The following is a 25,576-nucleotide window of genomic DNA, read 5'->3' as shown; positions in this document are numbered from 1 at the left end:
TGTTTAGTGCGTACTATGCCAGGGACATGATAGTTATTAGCACTCTTGATCCTCAAAGCAATCCTTTGAAATAGGTGCTGTTATCTTCATTTACAGGTGAGAAATCTCATGTTTAATAAGACTGTGATTTGTCCAATGCCATACCCAGGAAGAGGTAAACAGGCAGTCCGACTTTAAAGCACTTGTTCTTATTTTTGAGACAGGGCCTCACTCTGTTGCCTAGGCTGGAGTGCAGTGGTACAATCACAGCTCACAGTAACCTCAAACTCCTGGGCTCAAGTGGTCCTCCTGCTTCAACCTCCTGAGTAGCTAGGGCTACAGGCATGGACCACCACGCCCAGCTTTTATTTATTTATTTATTTATTTATTTAGAGACAGAGTCTCACTCTGTTGCTCACCATGCCCAGCTTTTATTTATTTATTTAGAGACAGAGTCTCGCTCTGTCGCCCAGGCTGGAGTGCAGTGGCATGATCTTGGCTCACTGCAACCTCCACCTCCCGGGTTCAAGCAATTCTCCTGCCTCAGCCTCCCGAGTAGCTGGGATTACAGGTGCATGCCACCTGGCTAATTTTTGCATTTTTTATTAGAGATGGAGTTTCCCCATGTTGTCCAGGCTGGTCTCAAAACTCCTGACCTTGTGATCTACCCACTTTGGTCTCCCAAATGCTGGGATTACAGCCATGAGCCACCACGCCCAACCATGCCCAGCTTATTTTTTAAAAAATTTTTGTGGAGATGGGGTCTTGATACATTGTCTAGGTTAGTCTTGAACTCCTAGCCTCAAGTGACCCTCCCATCTTGGCTTCCGAACGTGTTGGGATTACAAATATGAGCCACTGAGCCCAGTCAGCACCTGCTCTTAAACTGTTTAATATGCCATTTCCGTGGGGAGCTGGCTGTTTTAAACTATCTTGGGATTAAAACTTGCTCTTTATTCACTTTTAACTTGCTCTTTATTCACTTGCTCTTTATTCACTTTTTTAAAAATCAGTATTTATGTTTGCTCAAAAGTCTTTACAAGTGTTATAAGGCATTTGTTTGGGTTTTAGTATTTGGTGATCTATCGAAAAATATGAAACAGATTTGGTAGCCCAGGCTATATGACTTCAAAATAGCAGGAATAAACTCTGTTGTAAGCAAATATTTGAAAGATTAACCTTTTTTTTTTTCCGAGATGGAGTCTTGCTCTGTTGCCCAGGATGGAGTGCAGTGGTGCGATCTCAGATCACTGCAACCTCCGCCTCCTGGGTTCAAGGGATTCTCCCACCTCAGCCTCCCGAGTAGCTGGGACTGCAAGTATGCGCCACCACACTTGGCTAATTTTTCTATTTTTAGTACAGATGGGGTTTCACCAAGTTGGCCAGGCTGGTCTCGAACTCCTGACCTCAAATGATCCACCTGCCTTGGCCTCCCAAAATGCTGGGATTATAGGCATGAGCTACCACAACCAGCCTGAAAGATTAATTTTTAAAGTAATAGATTAAGTGGAGTGTAATGCAGAGGTTATTGCTCCAACAGGATATTTTTAAGCATGTGTTAATTATAAATACTCATGGGTTGGGATAAAATTTCAGTGACAACATCAACACATCACTCAAAAAAGCTCTTCCTGCTCACTTGGGCAGCTCATCCACTAAAACCGGGATGATTCAGAGAAAATAAGTATGGCCCTTGCACAAGGACAATATGTAAAGTCAGGAAGTAGTCTATTTTTTAAGACACTAAGTAGACAATACAACTAAATGAACCTTGAATGGACCCTGGACCAAAATAAACAAATGAGGGCAACTGAGAAATCTGACTATAAACTGTGTATTAGATATTATGGAGTTATTAATTTTCTTACATATGATACAGGTATTATGGTCACATAAGTGAAATGTCCTTAGTTTAGGAAAAAATATGCTACAGTATTTAGGTGGAAAGGGTCATAATGTCCCAACTTGTTTTCAAATGGCTCACCAAAAAAAGTGTTTATATATATATATACACACATAACATACATATCTTTATATATACATGTATACGTATATGTATAATACATATATACATATAAAACACATAAAGAAAACTAAAAATATTAGCAAGTGGTAAATCTGGGCAAAGGTACATGGTGTTCAACTTATTTACAGATTTGAAATCAATCAGTTGAAGCAGTATTTCTAAGTTGACCTGTTGTGTCATTTTGAATAGACTTATCCAATTACATTAACAAATATAAGTTTATATATATTTTATGTTCATGCCTACAAGTTTATATAATCAAACTGAGGACACATCTAAAAATGGAAAAATAAGCAGCAAGGTAAGGGAAGCACAATAACTGGGAGAGACAGAATCAAAAATGGTTGCTGCTGGGAAGCAAGAAATCTCTGATGGAGAAAGGTAGGTGGTACTGGTAGTGTGTGTGTGTGAAATGGTACAGAATACTATTTTCTGTTCTTACTTTATAAGCCTTATAAAACTAATTTCTCAAATTATATGTATGCATAACTTTTTTTTTTTTTTTTTTTTGAGACAGTCTCACTCTGTCACCCAGGCTGGAATGCAGTGGTGCAATCTCAGCTCACTGCAACCTCTGCCTACTAGGTTCAAGCAATTCTCCTGCCTTAGCCTCCTGAGTAGCTGAGACTACAGGCATGCACAACCATGCCCGGCTAATTTTTTTTTTTTTTTTTTAGTAGATACAGGTTTTCACCATGTTGGTCAGGCTGGTCTCAAACTCCTGACCTCAAATGATCTGCCTGCCTTGGCCTCCCAAAGTGTTAGGATTATAGGCGTAAGCCACAACTTTAATGCTTTAAAAAATTCAATTAATAGTTTTACTTTGCATCCTTGTTCTTACCAATCCCCTAGTTTCCTCTTATTTCATACTGTTTTAATGCTTTACTTAACATTAGAAGAAATAAAATGAGGTTGATCATCAGGGAACATTAAAATCCCGTTGGATAAATATCTATATAGTTTTTGCTTCTTAATAGGCACAAAACTACTACTATTTTCACTTCTTTTTTTCTCATGTAGTTATAATGTGGGAGAGGAAAAAATAAACCTCAAGTTGCAAAATGTTATGCTGTATTTAGACATGAAACAGTTAAAGTGAAATTTTGATAGTATAGGGAGCAAAATGTTTATGTAAATGTACAATCATTTTGTAGTTGGCTGAAATGTGATCAATATTGAATGGAATGTTGCTATATTTAGCTTTAAAAGTGGCAAAAACTTAAATCTCTGTTCAAAGATTAATAATTTCTGAGTTCTCTTTTAAAAGACAAAAGAGCCAGTAATTTAATAAAGACAAGTGTTCAGATTTATTTGGAAATTCACAGTTTCTAATGGCACTACAGCTCTGTAGTTACATATTGAAAATTTTCTTTCCACAATACACAGACCACATAATTTCTCACTCTACCTCTGCTCTCATCTGGACCTCTTTTCAAGGGGCTTCTATAAAAATCAGGCCCTCTTGCTCTGAATGGCTAATTGTGCAGACGGAAAAGAATTTCAATCTTCTAAAACACGCTGTTAACCTAAAGCAGCAACTTAAACAAACAAAAAAGGCTTTAAATAAGTCACATTACAAACAATACCCAAGAAAGGTATTAGACAAGTTTAAAAACAGTTATTACTAAAAGTGCTCAATAAGTTATAACTTAAACATCACAACACAAAATGGTCAATTCTCTCCCTTTCAAAAAGAAACATGTTCCACTTTCATTCATTACTGTACAATCACACTAAGAAATCATTGTATTCAAATACAGTTGCTGCCAATTGTTTTTTTAAGACAAAAAAAAAAAAAGACAGACACACTGACATCACGTTATGTATTTACCTCTGCACATTTGTAGCCAATACAAAGCAGACATCAAGGAATAATAATCCCTTTAGAGTTAACCAATTAGATGAAGCTTGACAAACTCACTAAATGGATCTGTGCATATGTACGCAGGCAGTGATTATATCATGAGACTTGTACTAATTGGCCAAACCTTCAAATTTTATATTCGTACTAATAAAAACAGTGAAAGTTTGGAGGATTAGTGTTTATTGTGTATGTTTAAAATGTAAGCTAAAGAAAACCTTCACAAATGGTTGTGTTTAAAAGGTGAATTTGTCAAAAATTTGTTTGCATATATCAGTTGTTTGCAAAAAAAGATTCTGTAGGGTTTGTTTTTCCTCATTGAGTTAGTAACTAAGTAAGAAGTAATCCAGTCTGAATAAGTGAAAATAACAAGAGCATCACCATCTACCTAAAAGAACAGACTTAAAAATTCCATTAAGTGTTCATTTCCAGTGAGTTTGCTAAACAAAGATCCAGTTGGCAAGTCTTCAGGATCTTCAGACTGTCTGACTCACACTGCTGAGCTTCAGGCACAGACCCCCTCAAAGCCTTGTAGTGTTTGTAGCTTCAAAAACCTAACAAAGTTATAAAAGAAATCAAATAACAGAAAAGGTTCTCCCTCCTCTTCCAGTGGCATTATAAATAGACAAAAGGCACATAAATATGGGAAGGTGCAAGAAATAGGAACAAAGCTAAAGGAAGAGGTTTAGGCTTTCATTCCTATCCCACCTAAGGAACTGGGCTTCCAAATTACTTTTGTCCCAGTAATTAATCTTGTGAAAAAACATCTTTATAAAATGTCTATCATTGTCCTTATAGGAAGTGATCAGTTTTGTAAAACTGTAGCTCATTAACCAAGATTGACACAATCCCATCTACTTTTTAAAAAGGCAGAAACCATAATTTCTGAATGCCTTTCCCATTAATATTTTCTCCCTCCCCAAACCCTTCCAATACCACAGACTGTTCTTCAAAGAAAACAAAAAAGTCTTCAGTATGAAAAGTTCAATTAATTTTAGATATGTCCCGAGACTGCTGTAACACCAAATGCTCCCACGGTGATCTCTTTGTTTCCTTTGATTATGTCGTGCAGGCTCGGCAATGATCCCGACTTAGTCTGTATTAGAGTTTTTATCAGTTTTCCTTGGTCTTGAACTTTAGATCGCCTTCGTTTTAAAGCCCTCTTCTCAGTTTTTGTCTTTTGAGACTGTCCATTGCACAGACTTGTGCAAGCTGAAATGCCACAAAAATAGGACTCTTCTGACTGTGATGAAGTTTCTGAGCTTCCTTCAGATGGAGGACCTTTATAAGAAGAGTGATAAACTTCTCCCATATTAGAAAAATCTCTCTGGTTCGTAAAGGGCTTTCTTCCTTTTATGTCTCCATTGGCTATGGGGCGCAATGGTCCTGCAGGCTTTATGGTCTCAATGTTTTCAATTTTGTGCTTGCAGCGCTTCTTCTAGAACACAAGTAAAAGAAAAGGTAGTAATTATACTTCCCACAGGAACCTTATCAAACACCTAGAGAGCTGAGCAAACAGAGAAGTGCCACCTCCTGGTGAAAAGTAAAACAGTATTATAAACAGCACAGAACACATACATTGTTATGTTCTATGTAGATACTACCATCACCTTCCCATTTTGTAACTACTACTGAATCAAAACTCTTTAAATTGCTTACCTGCTACCTATGAATATAGGTTTAGGGAGTGATACTAATATCTGAATATCTACTAACTGCCAGATAGCATACAGTTTGCTTTCAAGTATTATGGCAGTTATTAACCCTGAAAGGTCGGTATTTTACCCTTGATTCTTAAATGAGAAAAGCAAGGTTCAGATGTTTGGTTCCTTGCCCAAGTTACAATGTAGTAAGTAGCCAGGTTGAGAAGGAATCTTAGGCTATTTTCCTACAAAGCCCAAGTTCTTTCACCTAGATGAAATTACTACTAATTAAAATTAGTATAACTTAATTTGAAAGGCAAAATGAAAAAGCAAAGACTTTGAAGCCAAAATATCCTAAGTACATTCCGAGTTGCTGTTTTTTCATTAAAAAAAAAAAATGAGGATAACATCATCTTCAGGTTGTGGTGAGGATTAGAGAAATGGTGCATGCTCTGTGCTTGCCATGCATTCAGTAATAATGACAATCATCCAAGGATCAACAAATGTTTTTTGTAAAGGGTCAGACAGTAAATATTTTAGGCTTTGCAGGTCACATATTTTCTCTCTTGCATGCTGTTCTGTTTTATTTTATCACTCTTTAAAAATCAGAAAATCTATTTGGCTCATGGCCCATATAAAACAGACTACATATGGCCTGTGGGTCACAGCTTGCTGACCCCTGTAAATATTTATTTACACCATTACCATGATAGAAAATACATATTCAATTAAAGACTACTTAAAGGTAATTACCTTGAACCTTTCAACCTCTTTTCTTCATTTATGATCACAAAACATAGCAATAAACTTAAAAAGAAATAAACAATTACCTTCTTTTCTGGAGAAAACTTGAGTGGTTCTACAATGTACAAATCATTTGGGTCTACTGTAAGTGAAAAAAAAGCAGATGTAAAATACAAAGTGGATTTGGTGGATTTGCTATAATTACACACTGAAATAAGAAAAATCATTCCTTATTATCCTTTAGTAATAGAACCAATTAATTTATATCAGGTTAACTATGTATGTATGTATTTTAAATTAGTAAGCAAAAAGAGGCAAGGTGGAAGATGATACGATTCCTATACTTGACTGGTCATCTTCAAATAACTATACTTCCTTAAGTTGTTAACTAGTAGCTGGTTATCATCAACCAATACAATAAGGATCTTTCTTTGGGCCTAGCCCTACTCTTTTACCTGATAAGAAAAGAAACATTCCTGGGTAAGCTAACACCAAACCTGCACATCATCTGAATATTTCCCTGAAGGACTAGCCTCTAAACTGTGTCACAAAGGTAGATTAACAATGTGCAACAAGTAGTCGTGACCATGTTTGGAAGCCAGTTAGAGAAATAAACACAAAAAGAGATCCAAGATATTTTTCTCTGTTTATTACTATGATCAAAACTATGAAATCCTCTAAAAACAGCTTGAACGTGCAATATGTATTACTAAGCAATAATGAATAAACACTTCTGACATAGTGAGTAAATTAGATTTATTAGTTTCAGCCCAAAGTTTCTAAGGTTTCATTACTCTAAGCAGATTCAAGATATATCCCTACCCCACCCCTACACTGACAAAATAGACACACATTTTTAAAAGAGAGGCTATGAGACTTTAATCCTATTCAATCCACTAAAAATAAACAATTTAAGGTCTGACAGAGACAAAAGCTTACACATAGCAAATTCACTATAAAAGCTTCCCATTTGGGAAATTTATTAACATAATTCAACCAATTGTAATTTTTTACATTATATTTCAGAGATTTGAGAAAGTCATCAAATATATGAAAATATCAAAACATCCCTCTAAACAGTCATTTCTATCAGATTACTAATCTTAATTTACTTTCTTTAAAAATGATGTATATTTAGGCCGGGCGCGGTGGCTCAAGCCTGTAATCCCAGCACTTTGGGAGGCCGAGACGGGCGGATCACGAGGTCAGGAGATCGAGACCCTCCTGGCTAATACAGTGAAACCCCGTCTCTACTAAAAATACAAAAACTAGCCAGGCGAGGTGGCGGGCGCCTGTAGTCCCAGCTACTCGGGAGGCTGAGGCAGGAGAATGGCGTAAACCCGGGAGGCGGAGCTTGCAGTGAGCTGAGATCCGGCCACTGCACTCCAGCCTGGGCGACAGAGCGAGACTCCGCCTCAAAAAAAAAAAAAAAAAAAAAAAAAAAAGATGTATATTTCTAGAAACGGTTATGTTATTCAGATCAACCTCTACAATGAAAGCAACTAAGTAATGATAGTTTGTTTTCTTAAAAAAAAATCACTAAAAGCATTGAAAAGCTGCCAAGAAAGTAATCCCTAGGCTAAAACTGAAAGAAAAATGGGAACCCAGAGAGTCAAGTGGAAGACAAAAGTCATTTTTGCCCTGAAAACTTTTGCCGACACAAGAATATATGAACTCTGGTTCTCATGGTATCATAAGGGAATGGATCAGAAATCAGGTCCTAGGGCCCACCCAAAGTTTAGTGTCATAAGATACCATCTTCCTGTGTACAGCAAACTGAGACTCCAAAGGATTATACCCTCAGGCAAAGAATGAAACCATGCATGAACTTGCAGTACAAATTATCATCACCTGGTGGCCCAACAAACCTCAAGTCATGAATGTAAGATATTACACGAATGTAAAACACACAAATTCCCTCTCAAATAAGAACCTATATTCTAGGCCTCAAATATCGCTACAAATAATTTTTCAAAGAGAAAAAGTAGCACACAAAGACACAATGCACCTTGAGTAAGAGCTTACAATGAACAGATTCACAAAAATTTAAGATACTAGATTTATCAAACACGAACTATAAAGACAATTATGCTTAATATGTCTAGAAAATAAGCTTGAAAATATCTGCAGGAAACAAATAACAAGGAAAATACAGACCTGGATTTTAAAAAAATACAAAAAGAACTCCTGGAAATGGAAAAAATAACTGAAACTGAAAAACCAACGAATAAACTTAGTAACAGTACGACTGCTAGCCTGGAAGCATATCAGAAGATATCATCCAAAATACAGCACAAAAAGTCAAAAAGGTGGAATGTTTACAAGACAGGGAAGATACATGGAGAAGTAATAAGTTAAATTAAATATGAGAATCTAAAAGAGACTGGGGTACAGGGAATATCTGGGAGGAAAAAATAATGGTTGAAAATTTCTCAATATCAATAAAAGAAACCTACCAATCCAGAGCTCCAAAGAGCCCCATAAATGTCAATGATAAAGAAAAAGGAGAATATTTCAGTTTTAACTAACGACAAATGAAAGCTCTCAAGAATAAAAAAAATTAGTAAACATGTGGTAAATTTAAATGAACATTAAGTGTAAAAAGAAATACTTTGTTGAGTTAAAATTAAACAGAAAAAATAGAATTAAAATATACAAGAACAGTAACACAAATAAGACTTGGGACAAATAAGAGTTTTAAGATCTATGTAGGCCGGGTGCGGTGGCTCACGCCTGTAATCCCAACACTTTGGGAGGCTGAGGAGGGTGGATCACGAGGTCAAGAGATCGAGACCATCCTGGCTAACTATAAGACGTGAAACCCCATCTCTACTAAAAATACAAAAGTTAGCCGGGCGTGGTGGCAGGCGCCTGTAGTCCCAGCTACTCCAGAGGCTGAGGCAGGAGAATGGCGTGAACCCGGGAGGCGGAGCTTGCAGTGAGCTGAGATCACGCCACTGCACTCCAGCCTGGGCAACAGAGCGAGACTCTGCCCCAAAAAATAAAAAAATAAAAAATAAAAAAGATCTATGTATTGTTCAGGAGAAGATACAAGTATTGATGAACTTGAGACTTTGGCAAACATTACTTCTAGGGTAACTAGTAAAAGAACAGAACCAGTACACAACTTCCAACATAAGGGCAGTAAAAGGGAATATTTACTTCCTTCCCCAGTAAAAAATCTTAATGAAAGCATGGAAGGGGAATAAAAAGAAAAATAAAAAGGGATACCCCTGCCCATCTAATTGTTATAACCCTTACATACCAAAATCCAACATGAGAAAATATTACATGCCAATCTTATTCATATAGGTGCAAAATTCCTAAATAATTATCTAACAAAATTATGTGGAAATAATACATACAATACAAAATTCACACACATATATTTCATGACCAACTGGTATTTAAAATGCAATATAAGTTTAACATTAGAAAATTGAATATAACTCATGTTTGTAACATAAAAAATGAAAATAAAATCTAATATAAAAAATCTACAAAATACCTATGACAATAGGTAACACATAATGACAAAATACATAATAAAAAATCCACAAAACATCTATGACAAATATAATCTTAGCAGTAAAACACTGTAAGCTTTCCCTTTGGATCAAGACAAAGATGCCTATCAATTACTTTTAACACTGCTGAAAATGCAAGCTAACACAGTTAAGAAAGCAAAGGAAATAAAAGCTATAAGGACTGCAAAGGAAAAAACAAAACTGTCTTTGTTCTCAGTATCTGTACCTGTATTCACTGAAAATCCAAAACAATCTGCAAGTGAACTAGTAAAACGACATTGCTTATATAGAAAGTTCACCTTAAAATTCCCATAAAATCTTAAGCGACCTCAAATAAGGAAAAGAATTTTAAAAAGAACGAAGTTAGATAACTCACACTTCTAGATTTCAAAACACATTACAAAGGTATAGTAATCAATGTGGTAGAGTACTGGCATGAACACAAATACACCAATAGCACAAAATAAAGAACCCAGAGATAAGCCCTCATGTACATGGTCAACTCATTTTTAAGAAGGGTGCTAAGACCACTCAATGGGAAAAGGATAGTCTCTTCAACAAATGGTGCTGGAAAAACTGAATATTCACATTCAAAAGGATGAAACTGGACCCTTATCTTATACTATATACAAAAATTAATATAAAATAGATTGAAGACCTAAATCTATAAAAGTCTTAGAAGAAAACATAGGGGAAAAGCTTCATGACCTTGAACTTGATGATTTCTTGGCTATGACCCCAAAGTACAGACAACAAAAACACAATAGACACATGGGACTTCATCAAACTTAAAAACTGTACATCCAAGGACACAATTCAAACAGTGAAAAAGCAACCTAAAGGATGAAAGAAAATATTCGCAAATCATATTATCTAAAGGGGGTTATAATCCAGAATGGAGGTTATAAAGAATTCCCTGAACTTATTAAAACAAAAAAATCAAACAATCCAACTAAAAAGTGGGCAAAGAGATATCTGTATACCCCTGAACAGCACTACTCACACAACAGCCAAGCGGGGAAGCAATCCAAATGTCCACTTACAGATGAATGGATAAAGGAAATGAGGTATATAAATACCACAGATTGAATATTATTCACCTTTTAAGAGGAAAAAAATTCTATCACATGCTATAATATAGATGAACCTTGAGGACATTATGTTGAGTGAAATAAGCCAATCACAGAAAGAAAAATACTGTATGAGTTCACTTATATGGGGTATCTGATGTAGCTGAATTCACAGAAACAGAAAATAGAATAGTGGTTGCCAGGGACTGAGGGAAGGAGAAAAGGGGAACTGGTTAATGGACACAGTTCAGGTTTGCAAGACGAAAACATTCTGAAGATCTGTTTCAAAACAATGTAAATATACTTACTATTAATGAATTGTGCACTTAAAAATTGTTAAAATGATAAATTTTATGTGATTTTTATCATAGTAAGAAAAAGACATGATCTCTCCCAGAGAGCTTAGAAGTGAAAATAAGGCAAGTAAAAACAGGCAAAATCAAAGCATACTATGATAAGTGCCATAACAAGAAAACTTATCAAACAATAGAAGAAATAAATGAATTAACTATTGGTAGAACCAGGACCAAAGTCAGTCTCCCACCTACTCTACTCAACTTCCTTTACTGGTAAAGATACACCAAGATGACACTGTTGTTTAAAATAGAAGTAATTCTATTATCAGGTGCAAAGAGCTAATCTGTTTGGCCCTAAAAAACTGGATAAAGAGAAGAGAAATTGTAAGATAGTCATGATTTCACTCAAGACTAGAAATGCTGAGAAGTAAAAATCTAATGTATTTCCTAATTGCATGGGTACACCTCAAATAAGGAATGTCTTAGAATATGGAGTAATTGTAACTCTCATACGCAGCTGATAGAAGGGCAAATTCATACAACAGTGTGGAAAACTGTACGACAGTATTTACTAAAGCTGAACACACATATATCCTATGATCCACCAATCCCATTTCCAGTGTATACCTAACAGAAATGCACAGGTGTTTACCAAAAGTATGTAACAACTTCAAAATGAAAATAACCTAAATGTAAATGAATAATGTACAGTATATGTATATAATGGAATACTGTAAGGAAAAAAACTAAACAAATGACTGTAGTCAATGGTATGGTGAATATCACAATGGTTAGACATCAAAATACTGGCTATTTTGGGAAAGGATGGGCAGTGACTAAAAGAACACAAGTAAGTTTTTGAGGTGCTAATGTTCTACTTCTTAATTTAGGTGTTATTTGCACAGCTGTATTCAGTTTGTGAAAATTCATTAAGTTTCACATATAATTATACTTTCTTGTATGTAATACTTAAAAATTTCACTTATAAAAAGACATGTCAACCAAAAGAAAAAGAAAAAAGCAAGGAGGAAGAAGAGATTTACTAGCCTTAAGTAAACACACATGTAATGGGTTAAGTCTGTAAAACTCTGTAATAATAATAAACCAGTGAAGCCCAGGAATGATTACTTGAATAATTTAATCAATTGAAACATGCCACTCAGTTACTAAATCCTACAACTAATGATTAAGAAAGCACTCCTAAATAAAATATGTAATTTAGTTATTTTAATATTAGTATGACAACAAATTTCTAATTCTCTTAATAAGCATTAATTACAAGATACTGAAATAGGAAAATATCCACTCAGTACACATCCATTCATTTAAATGTATTTATTTAGCGTTAGACAATGGAACCTAATTATAGGTTCTGGGGCTAAAAAAAGAGACCAGATTTTTGTTCAGAAAGTGCCTCATAGTCCTAAACTAGAGACAAAAGGGGTCCTACCTGTATAAGAAGAGGAGGCAGAAAAGCACAGGATGCTATGGGAGCACATTCAGGTTTTCCATTATCTGTTGAACTTTCTCAAACATCCCTTTCTAAAAAGAAATACTTCTAAACAGGAGCATGTGCAAACAAAGCTACCAACTGCTAATTAAACTAAGCCCCCCTCCCTACCCTCTGGGGCTTTTAGGAACAAAGACAAATATAAAATGTGAAAATGATAAAGTGGCTTTGACACAGCACAAAGACAAAGGCTACTTGTATCCATTTTTTGTTGCAGATGGTCATGAACACAACACTGACATTATATTTATGCCAGAAGCTAGTTTCATGTTTATATATACATATTATATATCCACAAAAATCTACCTTCTTTGCCAGTTAACTGTAGAGACTTGGATCTCATGAGTGGGAATGAAGTTCTTCTTTTCAAATTCATGTCATCGTAGGAAGAGAAACACCTAACACATTAAGAAAAATACATATTGGTTACAACGAGTAAAGTACTTATAATTTACTCTTTTGTTGAGGCTACACAGAGGTTACTGAGAACTGTACATACCACACAGGACTAACTCTAACACTCCAGTTATTGCTAATACAGGTGAAAAAAAATTTTAAAGATCTTTATCTAAAAGGTACTGTATTAAAATATGTGTTCTCTTCTTCCTTTGAATTCCACATTTGAGAATCTTTCTCAACCAAATATTTCAAGGGTTTCATGCACTTACTATTAGTGTTTTCTCTATTATAGTCTACAGAGCCAGATTAGACATAGGACCATCTTACTATTCAATGATGTTTTTAATGTTTTGGTTTCAAGATAATCATATAGGGAAATAAATTACCTCAGTCTCCCTTTATTTGCTTAAAACTTCTCAAAAATATATAAAGCATAGTAAAAAAATAAAATTGTGAAATATACTGACATTACCTTTTAGGGCTTGGATACTGATTACTTTTAGGAAGTTTTGAAATATAATCTCCATCAAATTGAGAAGTGTTTCGACAACGCTGCATACAAAGCATCAGTCCCAAGACAACACAAAGTACCAAAGATATGACAAGATAGCTTTGTCGATCTGAAACCTGAGATAAGAAGAGGGTTAAATAATCATCATAGGAAATCATATTAGGAAAAATATGATTTGATATCTAAAAATCAAAGGACCAATCATTTTAAGTATATATATATTTTTATGAGACAGGGTCTCGCTCTGTCGCCCAGGCTGGAGTGCAGTGGTGCGATCTCCGGCTCACTGCAAGCTCCGCCTCCCTGGTTCACGCCATTCTCCTGCCTCAGCCTTCCAAGTAGCTGGGACTACCGCTGCCCGCCACCATGCCTGGCTAATTTTTTGTAATTTTTTTTTGGTAGAGATGGGGTTTCACAGTGTTAGCCAGGATGGTTTCAATCTCCTGACCTCGTGATGCACCTGTCTCGGCCTCCCAAAGTGCTGGAATTACAGGCTTGAGCCACCACGCCCAGCCCGTTTTAAGTATTTTTTTTAATGTGCTTCAAAGACCAGAAATGCAAGGCATGCTCTTTGAAAATAAACTATGACATTTAAAAAAATTCTTTGCAGCATTCCAATTCTTTCTATAGGAGTGAAACTTATGGAAAAGTTTTAGAAATAAAACAATAAATATATTTACACCTTTACCTATCTCACCAATTGTTAACATTTTGTCACACTTGGTCTGTCTTTCCATTTACACTATCTCCTCCTCAGGGAGAAAAAATAATTGTGCTTTTACCCAGTCTTTCCCATCTTATAAAAATGAACTATCAACCACCCAGTTATTTAAGCCCACAACTTGGAGATCAACCTTAATTCCTCAAAGCTTACCTTTCTACAACTTAAAAATATTCTGAATTCAATAAGTTTACACTATTCTCCACTTTTAAAATCCTATTGTAAATCAACACCATCTCGTCCAGGTTACTGCAATTACTTTTTTTTTTTTTTTGAGACAGAGCCTTGCTCTGTTGCCCAGGCTGGAATGCAGTGGTGTGACCTTGGCTTACTGCAACCTCTACCTCCCAGGTTCAAGCGATTCTCCTGCCTTGGCCTCCCAAGTTGCTGGGATTACAGGCACATGCCACCACACTGGCTAATTTTCTTATATTTTTAGTAGAGATGGTGTTTCATCATGTTGGCCAGGCTGGTCTCCAACTCCTGACCGCGACTGATCTGACCGCCTGGACCTCCTAAAGTGCTGGGATTACAGGCGAAAGCCATCATGCCTGACCTGCAATTACCTCTTAATTGATTTTCTGTCTGCTTCTGCTCCTGCTGTTCCCCAACAGGCAATACTCCACAGAGCAACAAATGGAGAGTTTCTCAAAGTGCTAAGCATTAATGACATGATCCATATCACTTCTTAATACTTTCCAATGATACAATGATTCAAATAAAATATTCAAACTCTAAATTGTCTACAAAGTCCTACATGACAAGGCCTCTGCCAATATCCTGAACCCATTTCTTAGCTTCACTTCTCTCACTCACTCCGCTCCAGTCATATCATTCTTTCTGCTCTCAAACACATTACACTGTTTCTACTCTCCAGTCCTTTGCCCTAGTTCTGCTAGAAACAGGTTATCATTCCAGGCAATGTGTGGCTGCTAACTCCTCTTGAGTACTTAGTTGTAATACCATCTTCCTCAGATAAGCTCTCCAAGATCACTCTAAAGTAGCATCCCTTACTGCCACCACCCTACACACACACACATTTAATTTTCTTCACAGTATGTATCACTAGGAGAAATTATCATCTATTTATTTATTTACTATATGTATTCTATCCCTCCCCCAGGACGTAAACCCTGTGAGGCCAGGGACTATTACCTAACCGTATGCCACAACCTAGGTGTGTACAGCTCACACTTCACATATGCTAGATGCTCAATAAAAAGGTTTTAAATCAATGAAATTTTTGCTTTGTTAAGCAACTTTATAAGCCTTTTTGAATTGAAAATGAAGTACGTGTTGCTACTATCAATGTTTACAAAAGGCCTGCTAGAAGTTTCATAACTACATTATAGGTATGGCCTAAATTATGAAAGCCATATTTTACAAAGACTATGATAATATATTTCCAAAACTTAAAAATGCCATATTCTGTATTTTTAAAAAGTTCACTACAAATTACAATTTTGTTTGGTCAAAGTTTTAGGTACCATGTTCATGTTAACAAGCCTGACTTTATGACAATCTCTATACATGCATTGGGTCTCACAATACCAGCAGTAACAATTACCTCCCGTTTCAATTCTGCTACTGTTGCTGATAAATTTGAAACAAGCTGTGTCATGTTGGTCAGCTGTGCCTGTAGCAACTGGATGGCTTCAGTTTGCCGCTGATCCTACAATAAAGGAACTTATTTTTCTTTGAATATTAACTACAAACTATTAACGTTAAAAACTGAAGTAAAATAATCTCATTATTTCAAAACAAATATATTAATAGGAATCTCAATGAGTAAGTAAACTTTGAAATTTTAGAAATAAAACACTTGAAGTATCTGAGACTGTGTCTAACCCTCCCCAACAAGAATTATTACTTATTTATTTATTTTTTTGCCACTCACTGCTACAACATGAAATACTGTATAACAGAAGTTGGTAAATTACTTTTCCAATTAACATGGGTTCTATAAATAAACTAGCACATAACCAGAAATATTTAAAAAGTCACTTAGCGTTTTTAAAGCAAAGCAGTTGGCACAAAGACAAACTGAAAATTTTCTGAAGAATGTTTTTGGTTATAAAGTAGGCTCAAAACCAAGTTTTAAAAATTTATTTCATAGCATATTATGTTAGAACTTAGGATGGGACACAGTGAAATATCTATAATTGTTCATCTAACCAATGCTAAAATATCACCAATGAAAGAAATGCATCAAAAATGCCTATCTTTCCATTTGTTTTAGGCAGCACTGAATTTTAGAAACTTTTATAATCAACAAAGATGTCTTGTTTATAATATAATTGGTATGCATACTTCAGGGAATTATACATCACATTCATAGTTATGACTCTGTATTAGGGAGACTTAAACTGAAAATTTGAACTTATTAATAAAGTTAGGGAGGAGGAAACAAGGGCAGGAAGAAGGCAAGGAAATATAAAACTCTTTTAGGACCCTATATGAAATATCTACATAACTATTATTCTAGACCTACATTTTTTACATTTTGATTCAAAAAAGTTCTAAGTCTCAGCTGTGTACCTGTGTGTGGAGAGGGTGTATAAAACTACAGCAAAAGATTTCACTTACTTCCCTTACTGTGATCCACTATGGTACTTTCTATCCTACCTCATCTTTCCAAAATGCTAAATGTGACTTTTTAAATTATTTCTTTTGAATCCTGACTTACATTTGACTCTGATAAATTCAAGACATTTATAAACATTTAAAGGACAAGCTATTAAAGTTAATACGTTAACACTTCTAATCAGGATTAACTTCCAATACTATTAATATGCAACTTTGTTGAAAAGTACTTCAGTAAGTCTTTGAGACACAAGACATTGACGTTACATATCAACAAAGAGAAAATACACAGGAAGGGGCATTCGTATTCAAACTAATGAAAGCTAAATAAAACACTGTGTTCATGAGTCAGAAGTCTTAATATTAAGATGACAATTATGTAAATTAATCTATAAATTCATCAACATAATCCCAATCAAGATTCCATTTTTTTGGTAGAGATTAACAAGCTGAGCCTGAAATCCATACAGAAATGCAAAAAACTACTACAGCCAAAACAATCCTGTAAATAATAATTGGAGGACTTAACATTACCTGACTTAAAATGTTAATATGAAGCTACAACAAACATAACATTGTGTTATTACCTTAAAGACAGACAAACAGATCAATAGAACAAAAGCCCAGAAACAGACCCACATATATATGGTTAACTAATTTTTATCAAATGTACAAAGGAAATTCTGTGGAGAAAGGACACTCATTCCAACAAATGACTCCAGAACAAATGGATGTCTATATGCTTTGCTCTTCTGACCCTGACTTTCCAAAAAGAACTTTGATCCATACCCTGTAACACATAAAAGTTAACTCAAAATGAATCATGGGCCTAATATAAAACTAAAACTATTAAGCTTCCAGAAAAAACAAAGGAAAAAATCTTTGTGATTCTGCATTAGGCAAAGATTCATAGAGCAAGAAGAAAACTGATATATTGGGCTTCAACAAATCAAAAGCTTCTGCTCTTCAAATCACACTGTAAAGAGAATAAGAAAACAAGTAATGGATTGGGAGAAAATATTTGCAAAGTGTATCTTCAATTTATAATGTGCCATGAATAGGAGAGTAAGATGCACCTAACAAAACTCTGCAGTATAAGGCCTCCTCACTTCACCATCCCCTAGTCCCAAATAACCTTTTAGAAAAGTATAAAATTTCTTTATTATGTGATAACACACATATCACACTAGAGGTGCAATACTGGAATAGTTCCCTTAAAATCAACAAGATGGGGGAATGGTCATAATTACCAGTCCTGTTGCATCACTATATAACTCTAGCCAAGAGATAGGGAAAAAAAAATAAAAAGGTATGACAATCAAAAAGAAGAAACAAAGCTGTTCTTACTTGCAGTCAATAAGATTATCTACATTAAAAAAATGCACACACACACAATTTTAGAGTTTAACAAAGTTGCAGGAAAGTCCTCTGCATTTCTACCTAACACACACACACAATGTACTATGAATAATGCTCAAGAAAACTTTCCTGGAAGGTTCCAAGATGGTCGAACAGGAAAGTTCCAGTCTACAGCTCCCAGCATCAGCGAGGCAGAAGACAGGTGATTTCTGCATTTCCAACTGAAGTACCAGGTTCATTTCACTGGGGCTTATTGGACAGTGGGTATAGCCCACAGAGTGTGAGATGAAGCAGGGCAGGGCATCACCTCACCCACGAAGCACAAAGAGTTGGGGAATTCCCTTTCCTAGCCAAGGGAAGCCGTGACAGATGGAACCTGGAAAATCGTGACACTCCCACCCAAATACTGCACTTTTCCAATGGTCTTAGGAAACAGCACACCAGGAGATTAGATCCTGCGCCTGGCTCAGAGGGTCCCATGCCCACAGAGCTTCACTCATTGCTAGCACAGCAGTCTGAGATCAAACTGCAAGGCAGCAGCGAGGCTGGGGGAGGGGTGTCCGCCACTGCTGAGGCTTGAGTAGGTAAACAAAGTGGCCGGGAAGCTCGAACTGGGTGGAGCCCACCACAGCTCAAGGATGCTTGCCTGCCTCTGGAGACTCCACCTCTGGGGACAGGGCATAGCTGAACAAAAGGCAGCAGAAACTTCTGCAGACTTGAACGTCCCTGTCTGACAGCTTTGAAGCAAGTAGTGGTTCTCTCAGCACGGAGTTTGAGATCTGAGAACGGACAGACTGTGCCTCCTCAAGTAGGTCCCTGACCCCCGTGTAGCCTAACTGGGAGACACCTCCCAGTAGGGGTCGACTGACACCTCCTATAGCCGGGTGCCCCTCTGAGACAAAGCTTCCAGAGAAAGGATCAGGCAGCAACATTTGCTGTTCTACAATATTTGCTGTTCTGCAGCCTCCGCTGGTGATACCCTGGCAAACAGGGTCTGGAATAGGCCTCCAGCAAACTCCAACAGACCTGCAGCTGAGGGTCCTGACTGTTAAAGGGAAAACTAACACACAGAAAGGACATCCACACCAAAACCTCATCTGTATGTCACCATCATCAAAGACCAAAGGCAGAAAAAAACACAAAGATGGGGAGAAACCAGAGCAGAAAGGCTGAAAATTTTAAAAATCAGAGCACCTCTTCTCCAAAGAACACAGCTCATCACCAGCAACAGAACAAAGCTGGACAGAGAATGACTTTGAAAAGTTCACAGAAGTAGGCTTCAGACAATCGGTAATAACAAACTTCTCTGAGCTACAGGAGGATGTTCGAACCCATCGCAAAGAAGCTAAAAATCTTGAAAAAAGATTAGACGAATGGCTAACTAGAATAAACGCATAGAGAAGACCTTAAATGACCTCATAGAGCTGAAAACCATGGCACGAGAACTACGTGATGCATGCACAAGCTTCAGTAGCCAATTCGATCAAGTGGAAGAAAGGGTACCAGTGACTGAAGATCAAATAAATGAAATGAAGCGAGAAGAGAAGTTTAGAGAAAAAAGAGTAAAAAGAAATGAACAAAGACTCCAAGAAATATGGGACTATGTGAAAAGACCAAACCTACATCTGATTGGTGTACCTGAAAGTGACAGGGAGAATGGAACCAAGCTAGAAAACACTCTTCAGGATATTATCCAGGAGAACTTCCCCATCGAGCAAGGCAGGCCAACATTCAAATACAGGAAATACAGAGAACGTCATAAAGATACTCCCTGAGAAAAGCAACTCCAAGACACTAACTGTCAGATTCATCAAAGTTGAAATGAAGGAAAAAAAGTTAAGGGCAGCCAGAGGGAAAGGTCGGGTTACCCACAAAGGGAAGCCCATCAGACTAACAGTGGATCTCTTGGCAGAAACTCTACAAGCCAGAAGAAAGTGGGGGCCAATATTCAACATCCTTAAAGAAAACAGTGTTCAACCCAGAATTTAATATCCAGCCAAACTAAGCTTCATAAGTGAAGGAGAAATAAAATCCTTTACAGACAAGCAAATGCTGACAGATTTTGTCACCACCAGGCCTGCCTTAAAAGAGCTCCCAAAGGAAGCATTAAACATGGAAAGGAACAACCAGTACCAGCCACTGCAAAAACATGCCAAATTGTAAAGACCATCGATGCCAGGAAGAAATTGCATCAACTAACGAGCAAAATAACCAGCTAACGTCATAATGACAGGATCAAATTCACATATAACAATATTAACTTCAAATGTAAATGGGCTAAATGCTCAGATTAAAAGACACAGACTGGCAAATTGGATAGTGAAGACCCATCAGTGTGCTGTACTCAGGAGACCCATCTCACGTGCAGAGACACACATAGGCTCAAAATAAAAGGATGGAGGAAGATCTACCAAGCAAATGGAAAACAAACAAAAAAGAAAGCAGGTATTGCAATCCTAGTCTCTGATAAAACAGACTTTAAACCAACAAAGATCAAGAGACAAAGAAGGCCATTACATAATGGTAAAGGGATCAATTCAATAAGAAGAGCCAACTATCCTAAATATATATGCACCCAATACAGGAGCACCCACATTCATAAAGCAAGTCCTTAGAGATCTACAAAGAGACTTAGACTCCCATACAATAATAATGGGAGACTTTAACACTCCACTGTCAACATTAGACAGAACTACAAGACAGAAAGTTAAGAAGGATATCCAGGACTTGAACTCAGCTCTGCACCAAGTGGACCTAGTAGACATCTACAGAACTCTCCACTCCAAATCAACAGAATATACATTCTTCTCAGCACCACATCACACTTATTCCAAAATTGACCGCAGTTGGAAGTAAAGCACTCCTCAGCAAATGTAAAAGAACAGAAATTATAACAAACTGTCCCTCAGACCACAGGGCAATCAAACTAGAACTCAGGATTAAGAAACTCACTCAAAACCGCTCAACTACATGGAAACTGAACAACCTGCTCCTGAATGACTTCTGGGTACATAACGAAATGAAGGCAGAAATAAAGATATTCTTTGAAACCAATGAGAACGAAGACACAACATACTAGAATCTCTGGGACACATTTAAAGCAATGTGTAGAGGGAAATTTATAGCACTAAATGCCCACAAGAGAAAGCAGGAAAGATCCAAAATTGACACCCTAACATCATAACTAAAAGAACTAGAGAAGTAAGAGCAAACACAGTCAAAAGCTAGCACAAGACAAGAAATAGTAACTAAGATCAGAGCAGAACTGCAGGAGATAGAGACACAAAAAACTCTTCAAAAAAATCAATGAATGCAGGAGCTAGTTTTTTGAAAAGATCAACGAAATTGATAGACAACTAGCAAGACTAACAAAGAGGAAAAGAGAGAAGAATCAAATAGACACAATAAAAAAAGATGAAGGGGATATCACCACCACTCCCACAGAAATAAAAACTACCACCAGAGAATACTATAAATACCTCTATGCAAATAAACCAGAAAATCTAGAAGAAATGGATAAATTCCTGGACACATACACCCTCCCAAGACCTCCAAAGACTAAACCAGGAAGAAGTTGAATCCCTGAATAGACCAATAACAGGCTCTGAAATTGAGGCAATAATTAATAGACTACCAACCATGAATGTCCAGGAGCAGATGGATTCACAGCTGAATTATACCAGAGGTACAAAGAGGAGCTGGTACCATTCCTTCTGAAACTATTCCAATCAACAGAAAAAGAAGGAATCCTCCCTAACTCATTTTATGAGGCCAGCATCATCCTGATACCAAAGCCTGGCAGAGACACAACAAAAAAAGAGAATTTCAGACCAATATTCCTGATAAACATCAATGCGAAAATCCTCAATACTGGCAAACTGAATCCAGCAGCACATCAAAAAGCTTATCCACCACGACCAAGTGGGCTTCATCCCTGGGATGCAAGGCTGGTTCAACACACACAAATCAATAAACATAATCCATCATATAAACAGAACCAAAGACAAAAACCACATGATTATCTCAATAGATGCGGAAAAGGCCTTTGACAAAATTCAACAGCCCTTCATGCTAAAAACTCTCAATTAACTAGGTATTGATGGAACGTATCTCAAAATAATAAGAGCTATTTATGACAAACCCACAGCCAATATCATACTGAACGGGCAAAAACTGGAAGCACTCCCTTTGAAAACTGGCACAAGACAGGGATGCCCTCTCTTACCACTCCTATTCAACACAGTATTGGGAGTTCTGGCCAGGGCAATCAGGCAGGAGAAAGAAATAAAGGGTATTCATTTAGGAAAAGAGGAAGTCAAACTGTCCCTGTTTGCAGATTACATGACTGTATATTTAGAAAACAACATCGTCTCAGCCCAAAATCTCCTTAAACTGATGCAACTTCAGCAAAGTCTCAGTATACAAAATCAATGTGCAAAAATCACAAGCATTTCTATATACCAATAATAGACAGAGAGCCAAATCATGAGTGAACTCCCATTCACAATTGCTTCAAAGAGAATAAAACAGCTAGGAATCCAACTTACAAGGGATGTGAAGGACCTCTTCAAGGAGAACTACAAACCACTGCTCAACGTAATAAAAGAGGACACAACAAATGGAAGAACATTCCATGCTCATGGATAGGAAGAATCAGTATCATGAAAATGGCCATACTGCCCAAGGTAATTTATAGATTCAATGCCATCCCCATCAAGGTACCAATGACTTTCTTCACAGAATTGGAAAAAACTACTTTAAAGTTCATATGGAACCAAAAAGGAGCCTGCATTGCCAAGACAATCCTAAGCCAAAAGAACAAAGCTAGAGACATCACACTACTTGACTTCAAACTATACAACATGCCTACAGTAACCAAAATAGCATGGTACTGGTACCAAAACAGAGATACAGACCAATGGAACACAACAGAGCCCTCAGAAATAATACCACACATCTACAGCCATCTGATCTTTGACAAACCTGAAAAAAACAAGAAATGGGAAAAGGATTCCCTATTTAATAAATGGTGCTGGCAAAACTGGCTAGCCATATGTAGAAAGCTGAAACTGTATCCTTCCTTACACCCTATACAAAATTTAATTCAAGATAGATTAAAGACTTAAATGTTAGACCTAAAACCATAAAAACCCTAGAAGAAAACCTAGGCAATATCATTCAGGACATAGGCATGGGCAAGGACTTCATGACTAAAACACCAAGAGCAATGGCAACAAAAGCCAAAATAAATGGGATCTAATTAAACTAAAGAGCTTCTGCACAGCAAAAGAAACTACCATCAGAGTGAACAGGAAACCTACCGAATGGGAGAAAATTTTCACAATCTACCCATCTGACAAAGGGCTAATATCCAGAATCTACAAATAACTTAAATTTACAAGAAAAAAATCAAACAATCCCATCAAAAAGTAGGCAAAGGATATGAACAGACACTTCTCAAAAGAAGATATTTATGCAGCCAACAGACACATGAAAAAATGCTCATCATGACTTGCCATCAGAGAAATGCAAATCAAAACCACAATGAGATACCATCTCACACCAGTTAGAATGGCGATCATTAAAATGTCAGGAAACAACAGGTGCTGGAGAGGATGTGGAGAAACAGGAACACTTTTACACTGTTGGTGGAACTGTAAACTTCCATTATGGAAGACAGTGTGGTGATTCCTCCAGGATCTAGAACTAGAAATACCATTTGATCCAGCCATCCCATCACTGGGTATATACCCAAAGGATTATAAATCATGCTGCTATAAAGACACACGCACATGTTTGTTTATTGCGGCACTATTCACAATAGCAAAGAAGTGGAACCAACCCAAATGTCCATCAACAATAGACTGGTTTAAGAAAACGTGGCACACATGGAATACTACGCAGTCATAAAAAAGGATGAGTTCATGTCCTTTGTAGGGACATGGATAAAGTTGGAAACCATCATTCTGAGCAAACTATCACAAGGACAGAAAACCAAACACCGCATGTTTTCACTCATAGGTGGGAACTGAACACTGAGAACACTTGGACACAGGGTGGGGAACATCACACACTGGGGCCTGTCGTGTGGTGGGGGAAGCGGGGAGAGACAGCATTAGGAGATATACCTAAGGTAAATGATGAGTTAATGTGTGCAGCACACCAACATGTCACATGTATACATATGTAACAAACTTGCACGTTGTGCACATGTACCCTAGAACTTAAACGTATAATTTTAAAAAATAAATAAATAAGAAAACTTTCTCTAGAGAAGATAATGATGCTAATAGCTATGTAACTTTCCAAACATGACATCATATTAATATAGCAGGCTTAAACACCAGCTAGCAGGGGGAAAAAGTGAAACTACAATACTTATCCCTTACCAGTGAGATCCTATAGAATTCAGTGGAAATTTATATAAAAAGTAAATAAGGGATGAAGAAGACTAACCTGCTCCTCTGCTATTCTTGAAGTATTCTGAAGTTTTACAATTGTTTTATTGAAAGCCTTTTGCATTTCTTCCATTTGTTTTCGGTACCTATGGAGTAAGAATTGGTTTAAATTAGCTTTAATTTCTTATTTATTCCACTTAGTAATGGAAACATACTTCTGATTTTGATATATGAGACAAATATATTTTTCTTAAAGTGACTCTTATTCAGGCCTATGCAATACAATTCTATGTATGTCTTGCTATGTAAAATTTAGTAATTTCTGTGGTTCCCTTGGGATGAAGATGGAGGTAGGGAAAAGTAAGAGCAGGTATGGGGTAGCTAAGTGAGCATGCCACACATGAACACACACACCATTAGCCAATTAATTCTATGTATGGATTAGAAAAATTTCCTACTTCAGATATAAGACTGCCTTAGTGACACCTTATTAGTGGCATTTCAATTTCAGAGGTGTAAGAAAAGGTGGTGTTTCAGGAACTCTGGACACTTGTGCCTAGATGTTTGTAAAATGTTGGTAGAGAAGCCCTAAGGACAGACAATGAACACACAAAGGATAAAAAAAGAATAAACAGGTTTAAAAAGCCACGCCTGGTGTCTTAATGAACTGGCACTGTCTCTGGCACTTAAAAGCAGAAATTATTACAACTAGAACTAGGATGCCGAGACCTGTTTAAAAGAGGGCAAACTGCAAATGTGCCCAGTTATCCAGTTCAGTCCATCCCTGTCTTCACTTATCTAAACTCTTAAGCGATACCTGGTTAAATTCCACTAAAACCTTTAAGGTCTCTAGATACTATCATTTTTTCCACGAGCTCTCTGGGAATCAAGCAGAAAAAGTGGCTAAAGTTAAGCAACAGAAAAAAGGTGAAAGTGAGTATAGATAATT

The 25,576-nt window shown here is 36.7% G+C and overlaps 1 protein-coding gene and 1 non-coding gene across 7 annotated transcripts in view; one reads left to right on the top strand and one right to left on the bottom strand.

Moving 5' to 3' along the window:
• Positions 1-1,610: 1,610 nt before the first annotated feature.
• Positions 1,611-1,717, top strand: LOC117077003. The gene has a single exon (XR_004434605.1). It is a non-coding gene; the product is annotated as a U6 spliceosomal RNA (small nuclear RNA).
• A 1,571-nt stretch (positions 1,718-3,288) lies between these two features.
• The window catches only part of SUCO (SUN domain containing ossification factor), an 81,425-nt gene continuing 59,137 nt past the window's right edge, over positions 3,289-25,576 (bottom strand). For 4 of the 6 annotated variants that reach the window (XM_033200809.1, XM_033200811.1, XM_033200810.1 and 1 more), the window contains 6 exons: positions 24,686-24,773; positions 15,855-15,959; positions 13,528-13,682; positions 12,963-13,054; positions 6,340-6,395; positions 3,289-5,304 (listed from right to left, as the gene is read on the bottom strand). In XM_033200809.1, the coding sequence (XP_033056700.1) occupies positions 4,861-5,304; positions 6,340-6,395; positions 12,963-13,054; positions 13,528-13,682; positions 15,855-15,959; positions 24,686-24,773 (940 nt within the window). In that variant the 3' untranslated portion in view covers positions 3,289-4,860. Of the gene's footprint in view, positions 5,305-6,339; positions 6,396-12,596; positions 12,689-12,962; positions 13,055-13,527; positions 13,683-15,854; positions 15,960-24,685; positions 24,774-25,576 lie in introns of all 6 variants that reach the window. The other 2 variants (XR_004434506.1, XM_033200812.1) reach the window with 2 other exon arrangements.

Source organism: Trachypithecus francoisi, unplaced genomic scaffold (genome assembly GCF_009764315.1).
Source record: "Trachypithecus francoisi isolate TF-2019V2 unplaced genomic scaffold, Tfra_2.0 Lachesis_group5, whole genome shotgun sequence".
NCBI lineage: Eukaryota > Metazoa > Chordata > Mammalia > Primates > Cercopithecidae > Trachypithecus > Trachypithecus francoisi.
This window is presented reverse-complemented; position numbering and strand designations above follow the sequence as displayed.